Below are 26,857 nucleotides of genomic sequence, written 5' to 3'. Positions count from 1 at the left end.
GTGAGATCCGGGCCTCGGGAGAGGGTGAGATCCGGGCCTCGGGAGAGGGTGAGATCCGGGCCTTGGGAGAGGGTGAGATCCCTGCCTTGGGAGAGGGTGAGATCCGGGCCTTGGGGATCTTCGGACTGGAAGAAAAGGTTTGTGTTGGAGAAGGGAAGGCTGGGTTGGCCAATTTGGCCAAGGCAGGTCTCAAAGGCTAAGCAGAAGGCTTGACTACTGACGTGGCAGACAGGCCAAAGTAGACACACAAGGACAGTGCCAATGGAAAGAGGGCTTTGGGAAGGCTGGCACCGCAGCCATGGGCAGAAGATTACAGAGGGGCTCCCGGCAGGAGGGAGAACCCAGGCTTGAGGAAGTGAAGGGGCACGGAGTTCCTCAGAGCAGGGATGTTCAGGCAGCCCCACGTTGGATCAGAAGCCTCCAGGGACCCCAGTCTTCAAGGACATGAGGCCTCTGGGCCAGGTTCGAAGCCCCCTACCCAAATAGGCCCTTCACCACACCATCTTGCTGTCTGGGCTGCTGAGTGGCAAGGTGGGTCACTGTAGAGCCCAAGGCCTTTCTGGGCAGGCATCTTCCTGTGGGCTGAGCACGTGGGGCCCCAGGGAAGGCCCTGGGAATGCCGTCATCATGGCTGCCCAGAGGCGGTTAAGTCTGGCCATTCCATAAGTCTTTAGACAGAAGCATCTGATACTTCTTATGCAAAGGCCGCATGACAAATGTGGCAAAGGCCTTCCACATCTGGCATGCCCGAGAGCCACGCCCTAGGCTGGGCTCCTCCATCCCACACCCTGCATCACCACCTCCCTCTTCCCTTGTGCCCTGCACATCCGCTTATGACCATTGCGCTATCCCGCACCTCAATGCCTTCTTGTCCGTAGCGTCTTTCCGCCTCTTCCTCCGACAATCCCACACAACCATATTCCAGGGGAGTGAAGACTGTGGTGGCCACCTGAAGAGGTAACCATGGCAGGCATTATCGTAGGCCCGGGAAGAGCAGAACAAGAGGCAAACGTCCAGCATTGTCACGCTCATCTTGGCCACAGGCCACAGGCCACAGCCACTCACACAGACACAGACACAGGCACACACACAGACACATATACACACACACACACATGTCCAGAAAAACGATTCACAGGGACTTTGGAACCACCTCTAGCACCAGGCTCGACATCTTGTAAGAAAAGGGAGTGAATGCTCACGTTGTCGTAGTCCATGAGCTCTGTGGAGCGACCAAACAGACGCCGTGCCAGCAGCTTCCCTGCCATTATGGCCGTGGGGGTCAACTCAGGACGTCCCTGAATGAAAAATCATAGAATGATTGCAGCTGGGAGCTGAACAGAACCTCCCTTTCCCCCCCGCCCCCGCCTCGGGGATTCCTAACGCCAGGCAAGAGGCTGTCCCCTCGCCTCCATTTTCCCCAGGGCTTGGTTCCCTTGTCTGTTCCATGGGCTGCCCAGTGTCTCCCTGCCTGGTGGGGCCCCTTGGGGTGATGAGCCAGGGCTCCCTTTGGGGCCCTTTGACAGTGATACGCTTATGGCTGTGTGATCTCAGGAGGAGAGACAATGGAAGGAGGCGGGGTGGCCCCAGCAGACTACGGAGTGTCTCCAGAGATAACTTAGGTGAGAGCAGCAGTGTGAAAAGGGGCCCTTTTTGAAGATAACTAAATGACTAGTCCACATGCCATGGGCTGGTTGTAAAGCCCAGACAAGGCGCTGAACCTCCGGGTGGTGGCGGGCACCGTGCTACTGACTGGAAGTGACAATTTGTGTTGGTTCCCTGGACGCTCCCGACATCGATGAGACCACAGCTGACTCCCTTCTTCCCCTCCCCAAAAAGAGAGTGGTGAAAGGAGACTTGGGCCACAGTGAGAACGGGTGAGCACAGGCAGGTGGGCTGAGCGGTGCCCAGGCCCAGGAAGGCCAAGGAGCCAGCAGCAGCTCCCTGCATGGCATTGGGCAGGGCTTACTGAAAACCCCACTCAAAAACAGCCAGGGATGAGGTCACCAATCCAAAGTATCCCAGGACGCTTACTTGAAAACCACTCTAGGCTTAGTACTCAACCGACAGACCAGAAGCCCTTGGAAATCTCAGGACTAGCAGTTAACTCCATTTATTTTCCAATCTCTCTGTCTCTCCTCTCTCCCCCCTCTTTCCTCCCTCCTTCCTTGCCCCTCCTCTCTCTCCTTTCCTCTGTCCCTCTTTTCCCCCTCCACCCTCCTTGTTCAGGGGAAGTTCCCAAGATGAAACAAACATTCAGCCAAGCTTAGGCACTCGTGCTCTTTGGCCAAGGCCGCCTTTGGGCACTTTCTGCCATGCTCAGGATGCTGATGGCCACTAGATTAACTGGCAGCTTTTCCCCAGAACAGGAACCTAAACTCACATTGCCAAGCCCACATCCTCGTTACCCATTAGGATTCAAACTAAAATCCTCCCTTTCCCGGCCAGGCAACGAGAAATTCCTCAATCTCAGGCCTCCCCGCTTCATCCCAGACCCATCAAGTGTCCAGCCACCACTTTGCCATCCCACTCCCTGCATGCCATTGACCAGACAAGCCCCGCCAAATGTTTTTTCCTCCACACATTTGCCTGAAACGCGGCTGCCAATCATTGCCAGAGCAGGAAATACAGATGTTGTTTTGGCATTCCAAAAATGAACGAGAGATCGGAAGGGCAGATAAAATTGTGAAAGCAATGCCTCGCATACCATGAAGCTTGACTAATTACTGAAACATCCATGGATACAGAGCACAAGATCTAATTAAATACTGCTTTCTGGCAAACCCCGGATCCAAGGACAGATTCCCATTGGTGTGAACTGCTTGGACGGATCCTCCGGACATTATTGAAATCAGGAGCCAGGGATTCCTCGGACAAGTCAAGACCCTTGGAAATACAGAGGTGGATTTTTTCGACCCAACTCACACTGGCCTTGGTCCTCAGAGCCCCCTCAAAACTCCAGGCTGCTACTCGGCCCACTGCCGAAGCCTCATACTGGAACACTCTCTGATAAAGGGGAGACAAGTATTGGGCTCCAGAGGCTGCAGGCGGTGTGAAAGGGCCAAGAATAATGGTGTTATCTGAGGGTGGAGCGCACCCAGAATGTACACAAAAGCCTCCCCTGAAATAATCAGGTCTTCTACCCCATTCATGGGCAGAGGAGTGTTCCTCGGGAGATAAGGCCCCAAACAACTGTGCAGCCCGATAATTACAGGCAGAGAGGCCACAGAATAAGGACACCTCTACAGTCAACGGGAAAAGTGGGTTTTCAATGAGGGAGGGGGAGGTGACTTTACATTTCTCGATCTAAGAGAGCGGCGCCTGCCTGGCGCTCCCGGCTGGCCAGCCGCCGTCACGGGCTCTGCCACCCTCCCCTGCGCCAGTTCATGCCGGTCTTCCCGGGTTTCCCCGAATCTTCCTCCTTTCCACTCCCCGTGGGAGAGCGACCACCCCGTGTTCAGGCTCACATCTGATTTCTGGCCATCGTGCTCACGATAATGCTGCTAACAATCCCCGTGCCAGAGGCGTGGCTTCTCGCCGTCACTAACCTCCTCGGGACGTCAGCCCAGGACGGGGATGACAACCACGGCTGACACCGTAAGGACGGTAGCTGGTATGTCTAAGGTGCCGCGAGGACTGCAAAGCACGTGACAAATCGGATCCTCACAGTAACTCTGGGCCCCCCATCTTACAGCTAAGGTGACTCAGGCAGACCAAGGAGAAGGGACTGACCCAGGGCCAGAGAGCTACTGGATATCTGATGAGGCTCATCCGTCTGAAAACAGCCCTCAGTGGTCTCATTCAGTTCAGATAATTCAGATGCTCTCCCGGTGCTCGGCAGGCAGGACACCTACCCAGGAACGTTTACCCTGGGCAAGCAGATGACCGCAATCCCAGGCTCCACGGCCCCTCCCATGCCCCCCACGCCAGTCTGCCACAATGAAAGCAAATTCTCAGACGGTTCTCTTTTGGGGGCAAGGCGGCACATTCTAGTCTACTCGGTAACAACGAGTCTGACTGTTTACCGAGGAAAATGACTCTGTCTGCTTTATAACTAACGAACCCCCTCTGATCAGAGAGCCCTCCGTCCTGACATCTGTCCATCACCTACTCGGCAGTGCCCTGGGGGGACATGGGAAAGCGGGTGGGGGGCTTCACCAATTGAAGGGGCAGGCGCTGCCCCCTCCCTCCTCCAGCTGGAGCACGCAGCTGAGGGAGATCCTTTGGGGAAGGCAGTCCTCTCCTTGCCCCCCACCCCCCATCATTGAGGGGGACGCTCTCACGGGATCAGGATCCAATCCTGGCCCACTTAGGAGGCGCAGGGCTCGGAGATATTTGAAAACTCATCAGCTGTTGGATTAATCAACAGTGAAGTCTTGCATTCAACATAACTCCCCAATACCAGGTTCCTAATCCCGCTACTGCAGACCCTTTGGGCCTCTCAGGGAGCCCCTCGGGGCAGCTGGGGATCTGTGGCAGCTCTTTCCTTCCTGCCCCCCCCCCCATAGGGATGGCTTCCCGCGATGAGGAATGGAGTCCAAACACCGGTGTCTCCTCCTCTCCTTCTGATGCTTCCCCCAATCCAGGGGCCTGTTTAAAACTTGGTTTTAAAAACATTCTGATAATGGCATCACAATGGACTCGGTCTCCTTTGTCACAGTCTACACAGAGCCTTAAGCATTTCAGAACATGATTCTGAGACAAGGTCTAGAGGTTTCACTGAGACAAAGAAGCTAAGGGCCCTCACCCTAACTGGTGGGGGGACATGGGGCCCGGCAGCCCACGCCGGCTGCCGTCCCCGTCTTTGTCGGCCTCCTGGCTGGTTCCCTGGGGTCCACGGGGCACTGGGGCCATGGGGACCAGGCTCAAGATCAAGGGGAACCTGAGGATTCAGTGCAGCGGGTGGTGAAAGCCCAGGGTGGGGGCCGAGCTGTCCTCCAGGCAATAGCTCCTGGGATCACGGGGTTCAGGACTTGGAGGCCCAAGAGATGAGGCCCAGGGTGTCTGGGCGTGAGGCTGACAGCCAGAAGCCTTTCTCTTCAAGCCCTGGGCCCGCAGGTGGAGGAAGAGGAGCCCTGCCAGGGGCTTGGCGGCCACCAGTGCCTGGGCAGCCATGCTTGCCTTCGGTCTGTGGTGAGCCCCCCGGGGCACCCGCCCAAGGTGCTAGGGCCCCATCTGGGTGCCGGAGTGTTCCGTGAAGAGCAGAGCAGCCCACCCCTCTAACTCATGAGGCAAAATTGGGCACTGTAGAAATGACAGAAGTCCACCAAGGGGACCAGCATCGGAGAAATGAGTCAGGGGGCAGTGCAGCCCAGTGGAAAGACCACGGCTCTAGAGTCTGACAGAGAGGCCTGGGTTCCAATCCTACCTCTGAGGCTTGTGAGATACGGGGCAGGCACTTGAGACCCTGGGCTGCCAGAGAAGGAGGGGGCCTGGATCCCTTTCAGCACCAGGCCCACAGTCCCAGGAAATGCCAATTCTACCTTAGAGCTCAAAGCAAATGCGCCTTATCCACTTGGATTAGGAAACAGCTGTCCAGAAACATCTATTACTGGAAAGCAGACTTAAAAACAAGCCCCACTGAGAGCACATTAAAGCTGGAAGGGCCCTCCGAGGCATCGGGGCCAAGCCCTTCCTGCTAGACAGGAGCCAAGAGAGGCCTGGGGAGGGATTGTGACTGGTCCAAGGTCACCCCACGAGGACAGAGTAGAAAGAGCTTTGGGCTCAGCAACTCAAGGCCCAGCTTCAGACCCTGCTCTGTCACTTACGGCTCGGGCAGGGGCTTTAGCGTCAGAGAAAGAGGCTGCATTAGTGGGCCTCGGGGCCTTTCCACACATGAAAGATACAGAGAACCAAGGAAGGAAGGAGGGAGGAAGGAAGGGAGGAAGAAGCATTTATGAAGCCCTTACTATGTGTCAGGCTTTACCGATCTTTGGCAAACGGTCTTCATATCACAGCTCGGCCATACTCAGAATGAGCCCCATTTTAAGAGGAATCGTTTCCCACTCTTTTCAGTCTGCTTATTGTAAAAATCACCTCACTTGGAGGTTGGATTTAAGCCTCTCTCTGAATTCAGGGTGACAAAGCGTGATCGCCACAATGTCTGGCTGGGTCCGAACAAGACCCAGGCCGCGGCCGCGGCGCCAGCTGATGGGAGCCGTCCGGCCCAGGGGTTAGCGGGCAGAGGGGGGTGGGAGGTGGCGCGGCTTCTGTACATAGTCCCATCACTTCCGGGGGGGTGTACCTCTGTGATGTCCCCGATGGCGTATATATGCGCCACTGAAGTCGCTTCGCTGGCGTCGACCAGGATCTTCTGCGAGTCTGGGTGAAGCGTCACTCCGACCTTCTCCAAATTCAGACGTCTGGTTTCTGGAACGCGACCTTGGGGAACCAGAGAGAAGCCACAGAGGTTTGGAGCAGTTTTGTTCTCAATCCCCCCACCCTCTATCACAAGTTTACAAATCCTTGACACAATGCCACGAGCTGATTAAAAACAAAGCCAGAATTCCCATTTGGAAGTGGTAAAACATGAAATTAAAATGATGGATGAAGGGATTTTCTCTCTGGGGAAAAATGCTAGTGTGATTAGAGGGCGGGAGCCCCACGGCCGGTCTCCACCCTGCGAGCAGCTGCGGGAGGCCCAGAAGACGCAGAGGGCCTCTACGCCGGGGCTGCCCCGGCCCGGCCCCCGTGGACGGTGCCCGTGGCAGCAGCCTGCCTCCCATCCGCCTGGGCTTCTCGGGGAGCCTGCTGTCTCTCTCCTGGGGGGGCCACCAGACCGGCGGGAGCCCTCCGGGTTCCCCGAGCTTTCATAATCGGGGGTTCAGCTATAGTTTCTACGAGGAGGGGACCGGTGGTACAAGTGTGTGCGTTCGGTCATTCCAGTCGTGTCCAACTCTCCGTGGCCCCATTCTGGGGTTTTCTTGGCACAGATACTGGAGTGGTTTGCCATTCCCTCCTCCAGCACGTTTTACAGAGGAGGAAACTGAGGCAAACAGGGTGAAGTGACTTGCCCAGGGTCATACAGCACCTACACAGTGTCTGAGGCTGGACTTGCAGTCAGGGAGAGGAGTTTTCCCGATTCCCAGCACAGTGCTCTGTGCACTGTGGCGCCACCCAGTGGTGTAAGAAGTGGCAGGACATTGACCATTTATCTAAAATTAAAACATATGGGCCAGGAAGGCTGAATGAAGGCAGCAGCATTCAATACAGCAAACATTTACTGAGCACCAACTGTGTGCCAGCTGCTGTGAGAAGCACTGCTGACAGCGGGACAAAGGAGATGTGGGATTTGGAACACACGGGCCTCCTTTGGGCTCCTCACTCACAAAGAATGAGTCTCCCCTTCTGCCACGCCCCTACCACTTAGCCCAGAGCCTGGCTCGTGGCCAGCGCTCGCTGACTAATGAATAGTGGGCACATCTAGAAAGCTCGAAGGTCCACAAAGGGCGTCATAAACGTTACCTCCTTTGGGGCAGGTGATGTTACCCCCATTTTATGGATGAGGAAACTAAGGCTGAAATAGGTTGACTTGCCCAGAGTCACCGCGCTAGTAAGAGCCAGAGGCAGCATTTGAACCCAGGTCCTCCTGGACGTATCTATCCTCCCACCTCACTGTCCCAACATCCTTGTTGGTAAAAGGAGGGGCCTGGCTTAAGCAATCACTGGCGCCGTGTTGGAAGGCCCAATTTCATCTTCTTGGACAGTGGGGACCTCGCCTGTCACCGTGTTCCTAGGGTGAGGCCAAGCATGGGAGAGTGCCGCGGGAAGAGATGACTCAGTGGCACCCAGCAGTCGCCGGCTGTCAGTCACTGGCTGAGGGCTGCGCAATTTCAGGGAAGACGCTATCAATATGCAGGAATGCTTACTACCTGCCTAAAAGGCCAGGACAAACCTGTCCGCTCCATTGCTTCTAAAGCAGAATGGGAAGTCATTGAGTCCAACCCCATCGTCTTACGGAGGAGCAAGTGACTTGTCCAAGTCACTTGGATCTGAATCTCTGTCCTTTGACTCCAAAGTCAGCGTTCTCTGCACCATTCGGCACGACACAAGGGCCTAGCGTCATCTAAAACAAAGTTTCAAGTTGTGGGTTTGAGTCCTGGCTCAGACCATTAGCGACAGAAGGCTGATTTGAAGGCAAGCCCTCTTGGTGCCTCAGTTTCCCCTCCTGCCAAATGTGGTGAGGATGATACGTGACTGATGTAGATCACTGAGTTGGGACAGAAGGACTGTGCTGACGTCCTCACCCAGTGCCTCATCCTGAAGGTGAAGGGACCCTGGGCTCTTGAGCACACGTTCTGGCTGGTCCCCCTGAGCTTGGGGATGGCTGGCACGTCTGACAAGAGGGGGCCTTCTTAGCTGCCCTGTGACAGGCATATCCTCCAACAGGGACGGCCCAAGGATGATGTCTGGCTACGTCAACACACGAAGACTGCAGAGAGTTGGGGACCACCCTCGGCTTACCACCCGCACGACCTTGGACAAGTCACTTGACTTCCCGGGGCTTCAATTTCCGCATTCAGCCATTCAATCAGCCAGCGCTTATTTTTGCTAGGCAGGGTGCTAAGCTGCTGGGAACACAAATACAAGTCTCTCTTCTCAAGGCGCTTCCATTCTAACAGGGAAAGACAACATAGAGAAGAAGGCAAAGAGGGGGGGAGACGGGGACAACGGTCCCCAGCCTGGAGCAGAGGGTCTGGGGGGCAGCCTGGAAAGGAAGGAAACCAAGGCACTTCTGGCACCATTGATGGCTTGGCTAGTGGCAGAGGTCTGGGACCTCAGAGGAGGGCTATCTATTACTGGGGCTGGCCAAGCACAGGCTGCTGGGTGAATGTCACAGAGTGCTTTGAGAAATGAGGAAGGGGCGGCCTCAGAGAGGCCTGGGAAGGGCCGGGTGGACAGGGAGCTGTGAGCAGAGCCGGGGGAGAACACGGACGGCGTCCAGGGAGGACAACACGGCACAGCCAAGTCCTGGGAAGGCGTCAGAGCACCAATCAATGCCCAGACCAATGCTCGAGAGAGCAGCTGCTACCGCCGTCCAATGGCAGAGCTGATGGCCCAGACTGAGGGTGAAGACCAAGTCAGACGCTCTACTGCACACAGCCAGTGTGGGAATTTGTCTTGCTTGACTTTCCATATTTGTTACAACGTGTAGTTTTCTTTCTTTTTTTTCCTTCCCCCAGGGGAGGGGACGGAGGAAAAATTGACTTTTGTTAACTGAAAAAAAAAATTAAACCCTAAAAAAAAAAATCCATTTCTTTATCAGAGCTTAGAGCAAAGGAGTGACTGCCAGCAGAAAAGTCGGCTCCCAGGGCCCAGCCTCCACCTTCCCAGTACGGAACGTCCTCTGCTGTGGAGGGGGCCCAGCCTGGTACAGGAAGCTACTGAACCAGCAGCTGTGAGGAGTCTCCGACGGCACAGTGTTAGTCTACACCCGTGAAGCTGTCCAAGAGCCAGAAAAAACGGAGGTTCGGGGAAATTCGACAGATCCAGGACGAGCAGAGTCCTTTAAGAGCAGACTTGGTAATCCTGGACGACAAGAACCCCCGCCAGGCCACAAGCCCCTTGAAAAGAGATCCGCTGCCTTCCCAACAGCCAGGGCTGGCGTCAGCATCCGCTTCAGCCACAGCCACGCGGCATCCTGCAGACGCCCGGAGAGGGGGCCCGGGGAGGATGGGACCCGTCTGAGCCGCGCTCGCCCGGGGACAAACTGATGGTCTGGACTGGGGACCCAGGCCCGGACCACCTGGGAATCCGGAGCGGCGGGAATGAGCCCAAGAAGAATGTGGGAGAAGCCACCGTCTCCTCAGTGACTTAAGAGCCAAGGCATCGTAATGGGTCTAGTTTCTAACTGAAGCGCACGTATGCAACGTTTGCTTCTTTTAGGTCTGGTGCTGCACTGTCAGTATTTCCGGGGATTTGATTATCCATCCCTGTAAAAGGTGTTGTGATCAAAACTACATATGAGTCTGTTGAATTAGGTCGGAGGTGGGGGCCCACATCAATCTGTGGTAGTTCAGACCAGCGTGACTGTATAACTTCCTCCACAGGTATAGACAACGGTGGGGGCAGCAAGCTGGCACAGTGGATAGAGCAATGGGTTTGGAATCAGGAAGATCCGAGTTCAAATTTGGCCTCAGACACTTACTAGCTGGGTGACCCTGGGCAAGTCACTTCACTCTGTTTGCCTCAGTTCCTCATCTGCAAAATGAGCTGGAGAAAGAAATGGCAAACCGTTCCAGTATCTCTGCCAAGAAAATCCCAAATAGAAGGTGGACGAGCTATACCAGATCTTAAATTGTATTATAAAGTAGCAATCATCAAAACTGCTTGGTACTGGCTAAGAAATAGAGTAGTGGATCAGTGGAGTAGCTTAGGTATGCGAGACACAGCAGTCAATGACTACAGTAATCTATTATTTGATAAACCCAAAGACCCCAGCTTCTGGAATAAGAACCCACTCTTTGAAAAAAAAAACTGCTGGGAAAACTGGAAAAGAGTATGGCAGAAACTAGGCATAGACCAAAATCTCACACCATATACCAAAATAAAGTCAAAATGGGTTCATGATTTAGATATAAAAGCTGATACTATAAGCAAACTGGGAGAGCAAGGAATAATTTACCTGTCAGATTTATGGAAAACAAAAGAATTCATGACCAAATAGGAAACAGAGAACATTACGAAATGCAAAATGGATAATTTTGATTACATTAAATTGAAAAGATTTTGCACAAACAAAGTCAATGCAACCAAGATTAGAAGGAAAGTAGAAAGTTGGGAAAGAATTTTTACAACCAGTGTCTCTGATAAGGAACTCATTTCTAAAATATATAGAGAATTAAGTCAAATTTATAAGAATGCAAGTCATTCCCCAATTGATAAATGGTCAAAGGATATGGACAGGCAGTTTTCAGATGAAGAAATTAAAGCTCTATAGTCATATGAAAAAATGCTCTAAACCACTGTTGATTAGAGAAATGCAAATCAAAACAACTCTGAGGTACCACATCACACCTATCAGATTGGCCAACATGACAAAACAGAAAAATGATAAATGCGGGAGAAGATGTGTGGAAATTGGAACATTAATGCTTTGTTGGTAGAGTTGTGAAATGAGCCAACCATTTTAGAGAGCAAAGGGATATAAAAATGTGCCTACCCTTTGACCCAGCAATAGCACTTCTAGGGCTATATCCCAAAGAGATCATACAAATGGGAAAAGGACCCACATGCACAAAAATATTTATAGCAGCTCTTTTTGTGGTGGCAAAGAATTGGAAATTGAGAAGCTGCCCATCAACTGGGGAATGGCTGAACAAGCTGTGGTATATGAATGTAATGGAATACTACTGTGCTATAAGAAATAATGAGCAGGCAGACTTCAGAAAAACCTGGAAAGACTTGTATGGACTGATGCTGAGTGAAGTGAGCAGAACCAGGAGAATGTTGTACACAGTAACAGTCACGTTGTATGATGACTTAACTTTGCTAGATTTAGCCCTTCTCAGCAACGCAAGGATCTTAGACATCTCCAAAAGTCTCATGATGGAAAATGCTACCTACATCCAGAGAAAGAACTATGGAGCTCGAATGCAGATCGAAGCAGACTATTTGCTCTTTTTTTTTCTTCTGCTTTGTTTTGTTTCCTCTTTCTTGTGGTTCCTCCTATTGGTTCTAATTCTTCCTTACAGCATCACTAATGTCAAAATATGTTTAATAGGAAGGTATATGTACAGCCTATATCAGATTGTACACCGTCTTGGCGAGGGAGACAGGGAGGGAGGGGGAGAAAAATTTAAAACTCAAAAGCTTATGGAAGTGATTGTTGATAAATCAAAATACATTAATTGAAAAAAAAAAAAAGAAAATCCCAAATAAGGTCATGGGAGAGTCAGAAACAAGTGAAAACAACTGAAAAAAAATAGAGACCAGTGGAAAAAACACTGGATGCCAGAGCCAGAGGGCCTGAGTTCATGTCCGCCTCTAATAGGACCTGCACATCCACTCCCTCAGCCACATCTCACAGGCCTCTGCAGTCCTGTCCAGCCCTTGGGGTCTCTGGCCCACCCTGCCCACCTCCTCTCTGTCTCTGGCTGTCTGCAGGCCATCTCCCCTGACACCTGGTGAGCTCCTGGAGAGCAGGGACTGTCTTTTGCCTTCTTTGCAGGCCTGGCTCTTGGCAGGGTGCCTGGCACAGGGAAAGTGCTCAGCAGATGCTTGCTGACATGTCAGGTGTTTACTTGACTTTTTGTATTATCAGGGACCTTTCCTGTGTTTGTTCTGGCGACCCAACGAGACCACGTGCTCCCTGAAATCAGACCCACGCAAGAGCTGTGTGGGTCCTGAGGTGCTTGGTAAATCCCAAGTGATTAAATGGAAAATGAAGCCAAAGTTTAACAGCAATGTTCTCATACTGAAATTTAAATTATTATATTTGTTTCAGTCCCCAAATAGGGAAAAGCGTGAGAAAAACCGAGGCCTTTGATGTTACTGAAACAGAATTAACAAAAAGAGAAGCAGGTTTCCCCCAAAAGGCTGGTTCCGGGTAAACAAGGCGGCAGCCTGGGGTTGTGGAGGGCTGGCTCAGCAAGGTGACCGCAGGCACGTTGCTTTTCCAGTGCGGGCCTCAGTGTCCTATGTCAGGCCCCTGGGTTCTGTAAAGGAGCCGCATCTCTGTGTCTCAGGACCGGGAGGGCCCTTCCCCAGCAACAGCACCACGCTAGCTCACAGCGCCCCTTCCTCCAGGATCGCTGACGGAAGCTGTCGGCACCCATCCATCGGGCCCCTCCACAGGCCTGACGCTATCGGGCCACAACAATCACAAGCCTGTGGGACCTTATCTTGCTTCGGATGTGAAACAACTTCCGCCTGTTGTATTTCTTTGTGTACCGAGAGCAAAGCCTGGATATTCGGCAAACAGACAGCTAATGGGTTTTCTAGCTTCCCCTCTTCCTGCCTCGGAGCTGCCCAGAGAGAGCTTAGCACGCAACCCCCTGCCCCATCCCCCCACCTCCATCAGGTAAAGGGCCTGGGGGAGAGCGCTCCTGGCTGGCCAGTGGGATGGCCCTGCTACCCCAGGCATGGGCTTTCTGACCATCCTGGGATTCCCCTCACTCTGTAAGGGCAGAACCCACCTCTAATACATGGACTTAGCGGTGGATTGTCAATGCTGGCTCGTCCCACGGGCTGCTCATGCTCCATGCTTCTGCATTAACGCCCTAGAGCTCTGAGTCCTGATGGTGCGGACAGGGTAATAGACACAGGACACAGACAGAACGGTAGTGTGAGTCCCACTGTCCCCCAGGCAGGAGAGCTGGGGTGCAGCACAGAGAGAGAGATGTGAAAAGGCCAGAAAGCTCCCTCGCCCTCAGCCACCCAGGTCCCTCCTGTCTCCTCACCCGCCCGCCGAGCCTCCCCACTGGCTCCTGCAGCTTCTGGCCAGGGGGAAAGTCAGAGAGAGGAGAAGGTCAGGGAGTGCGTGGTGCTGAGGAGGGGGCCGTCATCCACTTATTTTCGTTCTCCGTCAGGAAATGGTCTATCACTGTGGAAGCAGAGAGTGGCCGCAGAGTTCAGCCCACTCAGGAAAGGAATCCCTGTGATGAGGACCAGCAGTCTCTGGCCTCTGCCCGGAGCCCTTCCAGGAGGAGCCACCCCTGCCTCTGAGGGAGGGTGTGGAATGGGCATTCCACGCTGGGACAGCTCTGGCCCTCCCACCACGTGACAGGCCTTCAAACCCAATGCCTCCTCTGCCACCTCCTTACTCTACTCCTCAGTTCCTTCAACTCACCATCCTAGGGCAATGCCTGCCCTCCCCTTGATGCCCTCCAGCTCATCAATGTCCATCTTAAATGGTGACACCAGAACTGAGCACAAGACCCTGGGGGCACCATCAAGTGCCTGCTCACTCCTGGACACCAAGATTCCTTATCACCAGTTTCCTACAAGGCAGCAAGGGAGAAAAGAGAATTCTCATCCCCACTGAGTCTACGCTCTAGGAGTACTGAGGGCCCAGGCTCCTGACTGCATCGAGCACTTTTCATCCAGAGGACACGGATTGGACAAGATGACCTCTCCTGGCTATGCAGCTCATGTTTCGATGACCTCCACAGTCTGATTTTTTTTAAGTACTACATAATAAAAGACTAATAATAAGAGAGTGGGAAAAGGCAAACAGTGAGGAAAGAAAAATCCTATCCAATAAATCCCACCCCTTCCCCCCTCCAAAAAAGGACTTTTGCCTTTCCTGGTATCCCCATGGCTTAGCACAGTGCCCAGCACACGTTAGGCACTTAATAAGTGCGCATGCTGACTAATGAAGCTTTACAACACGGAACAGGTTCACCAGCTTTTTGTCAGCAGTTCACTGTCTTCCAGCCAGAAGCAAGCCCAGGATGAGGAGGTGCTCTGCACAGGCTGCCCATCCCCAGGACCGGCTGCCGAGCTTCAACACGAAACCCCACCCCACACGTCACAGTAAAATGGACTAAGGAAATGGGCGCCCTCAAACCAGGTGCTGCTCACAAAATGTATGGCTTAGCTGTCCACTTCCCTACCATCCCTAAAGGGCAAAATCGAAGGAAAACCAGCAAGGCCCCTGGAAGGCCTCCTGCCTGGTGTGGAGGTGATGGGAGCAGGCTGCATCAGGGCCCCGGGCAGCCCTTAAGGGCCTGCCCACTGGTCGGCCCCTCAGGCAAGCGAGGGCAGATCTCTAGCAGGGGCGTGCCTGGCTCACACCAAGATGGTGCTTTTGGGTTTCTAAGGTGTTTTCCAGTGATCTCATAGCCTTCTCCTTCCTGACCTCCCTGTTCACTACCTGTTCCTTCTGGACATCCTCTGCCCTCCGAGCTTTCACAATACCAAGCCCTCTCCTGGACTTTCTCTGATGCTGCTGACCCCTCCTCCATCCACACTGTGATCTCCAATGGTAGGTGCCCCCAAGAACTCTGCCCCGGACCCTCCTCTTTCCTCTCTCGCTAACCTCATCCACAGGGTCCATCACTGTCTACATGAGATATCTCCCGGACCTATGCACCCAAGCCGTGCCCCGCCTCCCTCCTGAAGCCCAGGCCCACTCCTCACTGGGCATCTCCAGCTGGCTCTTCCACAGACATCTTAAACACCACAGTCCAAGCTCTCATTCTCCAACCCCCCCCAAGCCACACCCCTCTCTGACCTTCCTCGTCCCTATCATAGGCCTCCCCTCAACCCCCTCATCCCAAACAGCCAATCAGGAGCTAGGTCTCATCACTTCTACCTCCACAGCTCCCCTTGGCCCCAGCCCCCCCCATCACCTCCAACTGGTCTTCCTGCCTCAAGGCTCTCCCCACTCAGGCCTCACCATGTTACCTCCCTGCTCCACAAACCCCCAGAGATAACCCCCTTATCCCCTCAGGGGACACTTCCCTTTGGCCTTGAGAATAGCACGGCCTCATGGCACACCGCTGCCCTTCACGCTAACCCAGGCCAGACAAATTGGCCTCCGTCTGATGCCTCACACAGACCCAGACCTTCCGGCTGCCCAGCATTCTCTGTGTCCCACTTCTGCCTTGTTTCTGTCAAAGCCCTCACAAATGATCTTCTGTTTATTTTGTATGCATAGTATATATAGTTATATGTAGATGTCTTGTCTGTATACTGTCTATACTTCTGGGTGTCTTGTTTTCTACCTAGTATAATGGAAGGTCTCTGAGGGGCAGGGACTGTCTCATTTCTGTCTTGGTCTGCACGGTGATTGGCATACAGCTGGTGCTAATAAATGCTTGTTGATTGATTGGCTGGTTGATCAAAGTAGCCTTGGAAACAGTACAGTGAGCTCACACATCAGACCTCAAACAGCCAGCCACATTCTTCCATATCCCTCTGCTTTTTAGGAGAAGGAAGCAGAGATTTCCCATCAGAAATCCTGACATCTAAGCAATCGCCTCCAGGGCACATCCTCAGGTCAATCCAAGGTCAGTCTGATCATCAATCAATCCACCAAGTAAGTGCTCAGATATTCTAAGCACTGGCGATGCAGAGACAAAAACTAAGGGATCCCCGCCCTCAGGGAGCTTCCATTCTAATAGAGGAGATCACTTGCGCATAAACATCACCCAATATTGTGGAGTGCTATTCACGATGGCAGCTCCCCCTCTTAGGAATGGAAGATTCAGGAGGGCAGAGATTGCCTTTGCTTCTGCATCTGTATCTGCAGTGCTTGGCACTGGGTCTGGTATACAGTAAGTGCTTAATAAATGCTCATTCATTCATTCACCTGGAGCCTACTAATTAAACCAGGAAAGTCAAGTGATACATTTCATTTTTTTGGGTGAGGCAATCAGGGTTAAGCGACTTGCCCAGAGTCACACAGCTAGTGAGTGTTACATGTCTGAGGCCGGATTTGAACTCAGGTCCTCCTGACTCTAGGGCCAGTGCTCTATCCACTGTGCCACCTAGCTGCCCCTCAAGTGATACATTTTAGAAGGATGGTCAAGAATAAGGAGTAAAATACAGAACTGTGCTTAAACCTCACTTAACCAGAGCCCCAGTGCCCATTGGCTCCAATATATCCTCTGCCTAATTAAACCTGAATGTCCTGTACTCAACTGCAGCCCGTGATAGGCGTGAAGTGGGGGGAAGTCAGTGACAGACCTCAAGGCTGGGAAGCAACAGGCAGGCGGAGATATCAGAGTCGTGGAACTTTTCTTTCCATGTGTCCGCTTTGTTCTGATGCCACAATCACCTTCCAGGATGACAGCTCCGCTAAGGACACTCGGTGGAATGACTGGCTGGCACCTCATGGCACTTTGACCTCTGAGTATTCACCAATTTTTTTTTTTTTTAACAGAAAGGAAGCGTGTTTCAACCTTGGTAGCTGCAGCTGATTTGAATTCGGTGTTACGGCTTCCCATGTGTCGTGACATTGTCCAAGTTGTTTCCCAGAAAAGGAGAGAGCAATTCATGACTCCATTAATAATGGAAGAATGCACCTGCATTTCCTTCATTGACTGTTTCCATCTTTTGTCATCCTTGCCAAGAGAAGGGAAGGGAAAAAGCATTTATGTAGCACCTACTGTGTGCCAGACAGCATGCTAAGTGCTTTACAATGATCTCACTTGATCCTCACAACAACCCTAGGAGCAAGGTGCTGTTATTATCCTTATTTTACAGCAAAGGAAACTGAGGCAAACAGAGGTGAAGTGATTTGCTGAAAGTCATAGAGCTAGTATCTGAGGCCAGATTGGAATTCTAGTCTTCTTGACTCGAGGCCCAATGCTCTAACTACTGCGCCACCAGTTGCCACATTGATGGATGTGAAACAACAGTTAAAAACTGTCAATCTGAACTTTCCCTATTAGTGATTTGAAACATTTAAACAACTCGGTTTTTAACCATTGGTACAATTCTGGAAAATGACTCCTATGCTCATTTTCTGGGGAGCGGTCCTTGTTCTTCTAGTTTTATGCCAAATGCCTTTAGATTTGGGTTGTCCAATTTTTATCAAAGGTGTTTGATTCAAAGACCTCACCATCTATTACTTTTCTTATTTTTGTTGGATTGACTTTGTTCATGCCAAAATTACTTTCGAACGGGTATGTGAGAATGCCTTTAGATTTGGGTTGTCCAATTTTTATCAAAGGTGTTTGATTCAAAGATCTCCCCATCTACTACTTTTCTTCTTAGTTTTGTTGGTTTGATTTTGTACATGCCAAAAATTACTCTTGAAAGGGTAGGTGAGAATGCCTTTGATCACATGGTGTTCAGTCACAGAATTTCTGACTTAAGACAGCGCGAGGGATATCCCCGGCTTCGTTCTAGACACGTGTATATGTAAATATGTACGTGCATGCGTATGTGACAAATCTATGTGGCCTGGGGGGCGGCGGCGGCAGTAGCAGCGGCAGTGGCAGCAGGAGTTCTGTGTTAGCCAGCAAACCGAGAACACAACCCAGGCAAGGGTCCTGTCTTTTCTCCTGAATCCTCCAGAATGTGTTGCACACAGGGCTTCAACAGTTGTTGAATTGAATTATGGATGGTACAGAGAGAACAGCTGGTAATGAATGTGGTAACAATTCAGAATCCAACACCCCCGTGTACTTCGGGCCAGTCAGTGGAAGAATTAGCCGAGATTAACCTTGCAATCGAGAAGGGGCATTACTGGAGCTTTTTCAGTTCAAAGGTTAAGAAACTCCCTGGCTGCCCTGGTCCCCAAAGGGGAATTCTGGTTCTGCTCCTCCGCCAAAGGGCCGCTCGGGGTTACGTCCCCTGGATCCTGGCAGGAGGTGAGCCACATATGGAACATGTCAAAGCAAAGGTCCCTTTCTCCTCACTAATTCAGACTGATGGGGTTCAGGCACACTTAACCCTTTGAGAGCTCAGCAGCGCTGCATGCGCAGGACCTGGGGCTTCCTGGTGCTTGGACATGGATGGGGGGGGCAGGCTGGGAGGGCCCCCACCCACCTACAACGCCAGAGAGCTTTCAGTCTTCCAAAGGGCTTAGAGCCTAATTCCTTTGGCTAGGAAAGGTGGTTTGATTTCAAAGGCATACTTCTCATAGCTCCCCGCTGGAGAAGTCCAAACAACGGACAGCAATGGGATGTGGCTTGGAAACGTTCTCATGCCAGTGTCTACATCTGGGAGACGAATCCCCTGTGTGAAAGGCTCAGTTCTAAGTCTTCAGCTGCTCTCTCCAAGCCCCAAGTCAAAACAGGGAGGCTGAGTCAAGCTGTGCGGCCGCAGACTTTGGGAGTCTGGGGTCCGTCGGCCTCAGGTGCCATTAGCCACAGACTTTGGGCCATCCAACTACGGAAGGACTGCTTTCAATCCATGGCATGGGAGCGCCCCATGAGAAACCTGCGCCCTCTGGGACTCGGGGTCACCGGTGTAGGGGGTGGCACCCTTGCGGCCATCAAGCTCAACCCTTCATTTGACAGCTGAGGAGACTAAGGCCCAGAGAAGGGACAAGATGTATCCAGTGGGCGGCAGAGGGGGGTCTGGAACCCAGGTCATCCCGATTCTCCAGCTGGCTCCTCTCCAGCCCAAATGCCCTCCCTCCTTGTCTATCCGCTCTCACTGTGCTCTTCTGGACTTGATTTTGGCCAGTGCCAGGAAGGCCGAGGGTCATCAAAGCCCGTGGGGATGCAGGAAGATGGCCGAAGGGGCTCCAGCCTGCCTGGGGATTTTCATTTAAACTTGCACGTCACCAGCCAAAGGCTACAACTGTACACACAGGAAGGAAGAAAGGATTTGTTTTTTAGCGCTATCTATGGCACTGTCCTCCAGGTCCAGTTATGTTGGCAGTGGGACCAACGCAGGCCCATGGAGCAGGAGGGCCAGAGGCAGCTAGCTGGGCCTGGAGTTGAGAAGACCAGAGTTCAAATCCAGCTGGGTGACCCTGGGCAAGTAAAAAATGGGGATGATAACAACCCCTCCCTCCCAGGGTTGCTGTGAGATCAAATGAGATCATGTTGGTACAGCACTTAGCATGGTGTCTGACACATAGTAGGTGCTTAAGCAATGCTTCCTTCCTTCCCTCTTCCTCCCTCCCTCCCTTGTTTCCTTCTTTCTCTTCCTTTCCTCTCCCTCCCTTCCTTCCCTCCTTCCGTCCTCCCTTTCTTCCTTCCCTCCCTCCTTCATTCTCTCCCTTCCATTCTAATAGAGGAGATCTCTATTGCCCCAATCGGGAGCTGTTCTGGGGATGCGACAGAGCCGAGCCTAGAGGACCTTTAGTGGCCGTGTGTCAGAAGCCCAGGACATGGGCTGACCCCGACCTAGGCACAAAAGTCCCAAGAATGTGCTGGGTGTGGTGGCGACTGATGTTCCCCACCTGCCGTGTAGGAGCGAGTGGTGACCTCACAGCCTGACTCTCTTTGGGGGAGACTTTGTCACCGAGGTCCCTAAGCCAGGCAGGAGTCATGGCTCCTCAGCCACAATGCTCCAGGCCATGATGCCTGGGCTGCCTGCCTGCACGCTGCAGACTTCCTTGCCCCTCTCAGAACTCTCAGGAGCTGCCCACAGCCTCCTGGACAAAGCACAGATTCCTCCCGCCGGGGTTCCCGGCCTCCCTGCTCAGCCTTCGTTCGTGCCCCTGTCCCTCATACCCTCTGGGTCATCTCGGGGTCCCCTTTGGCCAGTGACATCCCCTTGCCTGGGATGGGGCCTCCCCAGCTCCCGAGCTCCATTAGGGAGAGGGGGGTAAAGAGGAAGAGACACTTTTGGAAGTCTTAACAGATCAGTGCGCTGTCCAGCCCACACAAGCCCCAAGAAGCAGCAGGAACGCCCCCCCACCCATGACCCCAGACTGGGAACAGACGAGATGAACATCAGACAAGTCCAGCCCCACTTTTTCTGTATGTTGGCTCCCCACCTTGGTGGGGGGTGGGGAGGGCAGGAAAGGAAGGGAATAGGCATTTATGAAGTGCCTACCATGTGCCAGGAACTTTATTAATATGATCTCATTTATCCTCACAATAACCCCGGGAGGGAGATGCTGTGATTATCCCCATTTTACAGATAAGAAACTGAGGCACACAGGGTTAAGTGACTTGCTCAGGACTGCTCGGCTAAGAAGTGTCTGAGGCTGGATTTGACCTCAGGTCTTCCTGACTCCAGATCTGGTACTTTGGTGCTATGGCACTCCCTAGCTACCTGATGCCCTCAGAGAGGGAGCTCCCAGACGACAGAGCCATTCTTGTTTTTGCCTTCCTATCACCAGCACTGAGCCTGGGCCAGCATTCTTGGGATGGGGGTGGAGGGTCAAATGGACACAGTAAATGACACCCTGAACCATGTCTAGGGGCACTTAAAAAAACGTGGAGCAGTCAGGAGGCCAACATTCTACACCGATTCAGAATTCTTTCAGTTCAAATTTCCCAATATCAAGTTTGTGTCTAATGATGTATCTCTGTCCTTGAGATGTATTAAAATTACAGCAGAAAACCTGATTAAATGCCACAGGGGTTGATAGGAAGAAAAAATGTGAAGTCGTACAAGCATTCCGTGGTGCAGCTGCTTCTGATCTCGATGGGAGATCTGCACCAGCTGTGGGCCATCAGCAGGCAGAGTGGCCGGAGATGTCTTTTCCTCTTGCCCACCCTCGCCAGGCCAGGCGGTCCTCCAAAGGGAGGTGCTGAAGGAGGTCGGGAAGGGAACCTGACCAAAGTCACCTGCTCCCCAGGGCACACGAGGGACACCCACACAGATCACAACTGACAAGAGAGTTCACAATCTCTGCTTATTCAATGATGGGAAAACTTACATTCCTTCCAATTTCATGCCTGCCCAGAGTCTGCATAAAGATGAGTGAAAGAAAAATCATTTAATTAGGAATGACTGAAGTGCCAGACAGAAACATGAGGAGGTGAGTGAGGGGTAATCTAGACAAAAGTACACGCAGGCATAGAAAAGGTAACACCGTCACCATCACCGATGGGTGGCATTTACAGGACACTTCCTATGCGTCAGGCACTGAGCTGAGTGCTTTACTATCATGATTTCATTTGATGAGATAACTACCAAGGACAACATGCACTAAGGGACATTCTGAAATTTTTAAATGGCTCCTTGGCTGGAATGAAAATGGAAGAAAGGCAGCCGTCCTGGCCTGCCGGCCTGGAGAGCAGTTTACCAACACACCAAGGCAGCAGGGAGCAGGTACGGGTCACACAAAACCACTCGGCCTCCAGCACAAACTTCAGTGATGCCCCAATCACGGAGCCTCAGAGCTGGTCTGACCTTCACTCCCTGGGTGACCTTGGGAAGGTCCCTTCCCCTCCCTGGGATTTAGTTTCCTCCTCTGTAAATGATGGGCTCCTCTGACAAAATCGTCCCTCATCATTTTTAGCAGGCAACACCCTGGCCTTCCCACTTTGAGCTGTGTCTACCATCTGAGTTCTTAGAAGAGTGAGTGGCCGAGTTTTTCTCTAACTCACCAACCAGCCTCGTGTCCTCCTTGGGTTCAAGTGCCAAGGAGGTGGTCGGTGTCTGGCTCTCAAGGATGAAGACTCGGGTTCAGATGCTGCTTCTGACTCCCAGTAGCCATTTGTTACCACTCTGGGCCCCTGAGAGGGAGTCACCAGTACCTCCCTCTCTCCTCCCATTCCCCACTGACCACATTCCTGGAGATATCCAGATGGAAGCAGATGAAGATGTGTCGAGGACAAACAGAGGGTCCCCTGAGAAAAGACACCTGTGTGTCCAGAGAAGGGACTGCCCAGGTCACTCCTGGGAAAAGCGGGGACTCGCTGGTGTCCGTGGCTGTGCCCGCTGGAGCAGCAATGACTGACAATGACATCTGCTGAGAGATACACCGAGCACCAGCCTGACACAACATCACAGACACAACTACGGGGAACTTCACAAGGACCCCACATAGGAGGAAAGGATCTCCAGTCACCGGGACCGTGCTACCCCTTGACACACGGATTCTTCTGTGTGTGCTTCATTACTACTTTAATCTTTTTTTTTTCTTTTAAAGGCAATTGGGGTTAAGTGACATGCCCAGGGTCACACAGCTAGTGAGTGTCAAGTGTTTGGTCTGAGGCCAGATTTGAACTCAGGTCCTCTTGACTTCAGGGCTGGTGCTCTATCCATTGCGCCACTTAGCTGCCCCAAAAAGATTTTTATATATATATATTAGGCAATTGGGGTTAAGTGACTTGCCCAGGGTCACACAGCTAGGATGTGTCAAGTGTTTGGTCTGAGGCCACATTTGAACTCAGGTTCTCCTGACTTCAGGGCTGGTGCTCTATTCACTGCACTACCTAGCTGCCTGCTTTCCTCTAATCTTGAGCCCATGTTGAACCCACTGCACCCAGGGACCTGATGTGTGCAAAGGAAGAGCGCATCCCCAGCTTGGGGGGGGGATTGTGACCATCTTTGCTTTACCTGCGAAGTAAATATACTTTCTAAAAGCCAATTAAGTCTGGCTGTTAATCAAGAGAAAGCACACCAGTGGGGGCTTGTGAGTGACATTACTAAAAACCCCAGCAATCCTCAGGTCACCCCTAGAACTGAGGACATAATTGTAATTGCCCTCTGGAGCCCCAGCTTGCCAGTGCAAGTGGGTGCTGGGTGAATGAGCCCAGAGGTGGTGCCACCAATTAACAGTACATTCAGGGTGAATACAGCAGAGGGGGAAGGTACCCCTAGAAGGGAAAGCTAGTAGCTGAGGGGAAACAGAATCAGAGCATCTCGGCTTTTTACAAATGGCTGTGAAACTTGTCTCTGGTCCCCTCTCGTGGCTCGGCTGTTTGTGCACATGAGGCAGACCTGACACTAAGCAAAACTATGGAGCCCGCAGGCTGTGTGTGGCCTGTGTCATTCCACCTGTGATCTGTGGCACTGCCTCCACGGTCATGCTGCTCCTTGGATGAAACAGAACGGAGACGTTCAAATGACAGGTAAAATCTGACACCGTGCACTGCCAAATGCATGAGTCTTGGCACGGGCAGGAGGTGGAGAAGAATCTTGGACGAAGTACAAGGAGGAGGGAGGCTCAAGCTGGAAGCCTTAAAGCAGATTTCCTTTTCTTTTCTAACCTTAAGTCAGATCCTTGGAGGTCTATTATTTGCTTGCTTATGTTTTTTAAATATCCATCTTTGAGCCTTGAGAAATAAAGGGTGGTAGTGGTAACGGCAGCCTCTGAGTGCCTTTTCTTTGTTTGAGGACAAGGATTAATGATGAACTCCAAGATCTTGGCAGATAAAACATTCCCTGATCACCATTTCACACTGAGATTTAACACCATGTAGAAGACAAGCTGTTAATTGCTGAATGTCAACCCATACCCTGGGAAGTAAATCTAAAGACTGTTCATAAATGTGATTGATGCAAGGGATCTCTGGGGCTCCTGACTGTCCACTTCAACACCACCTACTGCGCGTGCCCAGGTCAGGTTTAGATGAGACAGGCCTTAATTAAGGTCCTTACCATTCACACTCTCAGTTGACAGCTACAAACCTATCTGATGGCAGAATTTTTCCTGATATGGGAAGGGTGTAATAAATCTGGAAAATAACACGCAGCTTCCTCTGAAGGGTGTCCCATGCCTAGCCCAGTTCCAACCCTGGGAAGGAGGCATGCAAAACGACCCAAAAAATTCACAGGAAGCAGCTTTCACCAGGGGAGTCAGCTACATAAATCCATGGTCTCAGGTGTTTTCCCCAACCCTCCCCCTCCTCTCTCACTGCCTCAGGGCCCAGAATCCTCCCTGTCCCCCAGGCTCACATCCTGGGAGTCACCCTGGACTCCTCACTATCTCTCACCCCCATGTCCAAGCTGGTGCCAAGGCCTGTAGATATCACCTCTGCACCATCTCTTGTCCATTGCACCTTTGCAACATCTCTTGATCCCATCTCTGCAGCATCTCCTGTCCATTCCATCCTCAATCTCTGTCACTTTCACCTCTGCAGGATCTCGTCTGTTTCACCTTTGCAACATCTCTTGTTAATTTCACCTCTGCAGCACCTCTTGTTCATTTCACCTTTGCAACATCTCAAGTTGATTTCCCTTCTGTGACATTTCTTGTCCATTTCACCGTTGCAACATCTCATGTTGATTTCACCTCTCCAGCATCTCTTGTCCATTTCACCTTTGCACCTCTGTGGCATTTTTTGTCCATTTCACCTTTGCAAGATCTCTCATCAATTCTGCCTCTGCAAAAACTCAATTATACCCCTTTCGCTCTTCTGATACTGCCCCTACCCTGGTACAGGCCCCCATCCCTTCACACCTGGACTATTGCAGTAGCTGCTGAGAATGTCTGCCTGCCTCAAGTCTCTCCCTGCTCCAATCCAAGCTTCCACTCAGCCACCACTACAAAATACAATGTGCACTTTCCTAAAGCCAAATTGAAACAATGTTACCCCACTACTCAATAAACTCCAGTGCCTCTTGGTTATCTCCTCCGTGCAACATTTAAGATTCTTCATAACTGGACCTCTTCTGTCTTCCCAGTCTCTTTCCGCCTTCCATCTCTCTACACACTCTGTGGCCTCCTGGCCACTCTTCGCACATCCTGCTTTGTGTCCCATCTTGGTACCTCTGCACAGGCGTGTCCCTATGGCCACAGCGCTCTTAGTTCAAATGCCACCGGCTGCAGGAGGCCCTTCCAGTCCTTGGGCAGGCTGGCAATGTCTTCTTCTCTAAACGGTACCTTGTGTCTCCTCAGGATACACTTGTGTATCACTAGTGCACCCATTAATTTACATGTTGTCTGTCTTATTAGTGCAATCATCATAGCTGGCATTACTTAGAGCTTTAAGGTTTGCAAAACACTTTGCATATGAGCCTCACTACCATCCTGGGAGATTGGTAGGTGCTACTATGATCCTCATTTTACAGTTGAAGAAACTAAAGTAGAGAGAGGTGAAGGGACTTGCCCAGGGTCACACAGCTAGTCAGTCCCCGAGGTCACATTTTAACTCAGGTCTTCCTGACTCCAGGCCCAGTGTTTTTGTCTTTCTCTATATCCCCCGCTCTTAGTACAGTGACTGGTACATAGTAGGTGCCTAATAAATGCTTGTTGACTAACTGTTCCTCCCCTCAATTTTTCTATTCCTTTTAATGAATTCTCTTGAAAATTTGTCCTCCCAATCATTGGGGCTAGAACCCTCCCCCATTCCCATGCTGGCCTGGTCCAGGCTTGAATTTTCTCTTCGACCCAACTCAGTTGCCCCTTTCTCCAGGAAGTCTCCTGACCCTGCTGGAAGGGATCTCTGCCCCACCCCCCAATCTGTGACAGCGTTCCGCCAGCCCAGATGCCTCCGAGGCCTGGGCTCCTAAGGTTCTGCTTACATGGTCTGTGTCCATGGATTCCTCAGGGTGGAGCAGGGGGCCTGGCTGAGGCAGACCCCTTCCAGAGTCCCAGAGTGTCTGGAGGCTGGGAGGGCCCTCAGCAGCCAGCCATGGCCTCCATCCAAGCAGTACCCGACAGGAATGCCCAGCCTGGGGGCCCTGGGGCTGCCTGGTCGCACACAGAGAACAAGTCTCTGCTCTGCCGTGCCCTAGCTACGTCACTATGATCCAGCCACTGCACCTCTGGGGCCTCAGTTCTCTCATCTGTAAAATGAAGAGATTAGACCCCATGATTTCTTAGGTCCCTTCTAGTAGTTCTAAGGCTGAAGATCTTGTGACTCTGAAAAGAAAAATAAACTGACTGACCTTTCAAAGGTTCCAAAGTAAATGTTCCTTTTCAAACTTGCAAAACCTCTAACACTCCATGAAGAAACAGAATCTCCTGCAGTGTGAGGGCACGGGATCCTAAAGCTGGAGTGGAAAGGGACTTTTGAGGTCATCGTGTGTGACTCCCACACTTTACAGATGGGGAAACTGAGGCCCAAGAGGGTGGGGACTGTTGAAGGCCCTAAAATCAGTAAGTGGCAGAGCAGGATTTGAACTCAAGTCCAAGTTCAGAGCTCTTTCAACTGTATCACACTGTCTCCCTAAAAAGCAAACTTTTAAGTTTTTAAAAATTATTTGAAGGTTTTATTGATGACTCTCTGTTTTTCCACTTGTCATTTCCCGATATTCACTCTATCCCCCAATGAATTCCCCCCTGTAACAAAGGAAAAGCATTTCAGCAAAGCAACGGCACACGCCCCATCCCACACCCTAGGTGCCCCACAGCTTGAGTCCAACTGCTGGACACTCTTAGGTCTCCAAGGCCAAAACCGTCCTCTTGACGACCAGCTTACGATACAACACGTCCCCTGCTCTCCGTCTACCCAACGACCACCTTCCAGCAGGCCCTCCTCCCCTCTCCTGACCTGCAGTCCTCACTCCAATCCACTCTCCCCAGGCTGCTTTTCCCAAAACGTCGGCCTGACCTTGCCTCTCCCCATCCAGTCAATCCCAGGGGCTCCCATTGACTAGGGGA

General features: G+C 51.9%; 1 protein-coding gene across 6 annotated transcripts in view; it reads right to left on the bottom strand.

Moving 5' to 3' along the window:
• The window catches only part of TXNRD2 (thioredoxin reductase 2), a 95,684-nt gene that overhangs the window by 16,667 nt on the left and 52,160 nt on the right, over positions 1 to 26,857 (bottom strand). For all 6 annotated transcript variants that reach the window (XM_027859393.1, XM_027859391.1, XM_027859392.1 and 3 more), the window contains exons 12-14: positions 6,245 to 6,381; positions 1,203 to 1,298; positions 857 to 949 (exon numbers count right to left, since the gene is read on the bottom strand). In XM_027859393.1, coding sequence (XP_027715194.1) covers positions 857 to 949; positions 1,203 to 1,298; positions 6,245 to 6,381 — 326 coding nt within the window. The remainder of the gene's footprint in view (positions 1 to 856; positions 950 to 1,202; positions 1,299 to 6,244; positions 6,382 to 26,857) is intronic.

Source organism: Vombatus ursinus, unplaced genomic scaffold (assembly GCF_900497805.2).
Source record: "Vombatus ursinus unplaced genomic scaffold, bare-nosed wombat genome assembly UNPS02014167.1, whole genome shotgun sequence".
Taxonomy (NCBI): Eukaryota; Metazoa; Chordata; class Mammalia; order Diprotodontia; family Vombatidae; genus Vombatus; species Vombatus ursinus.
Note: the sequence above shows the minus strand (reverse complement) of the source record. Positions and strands in the feature narration are given on the sequence as shown.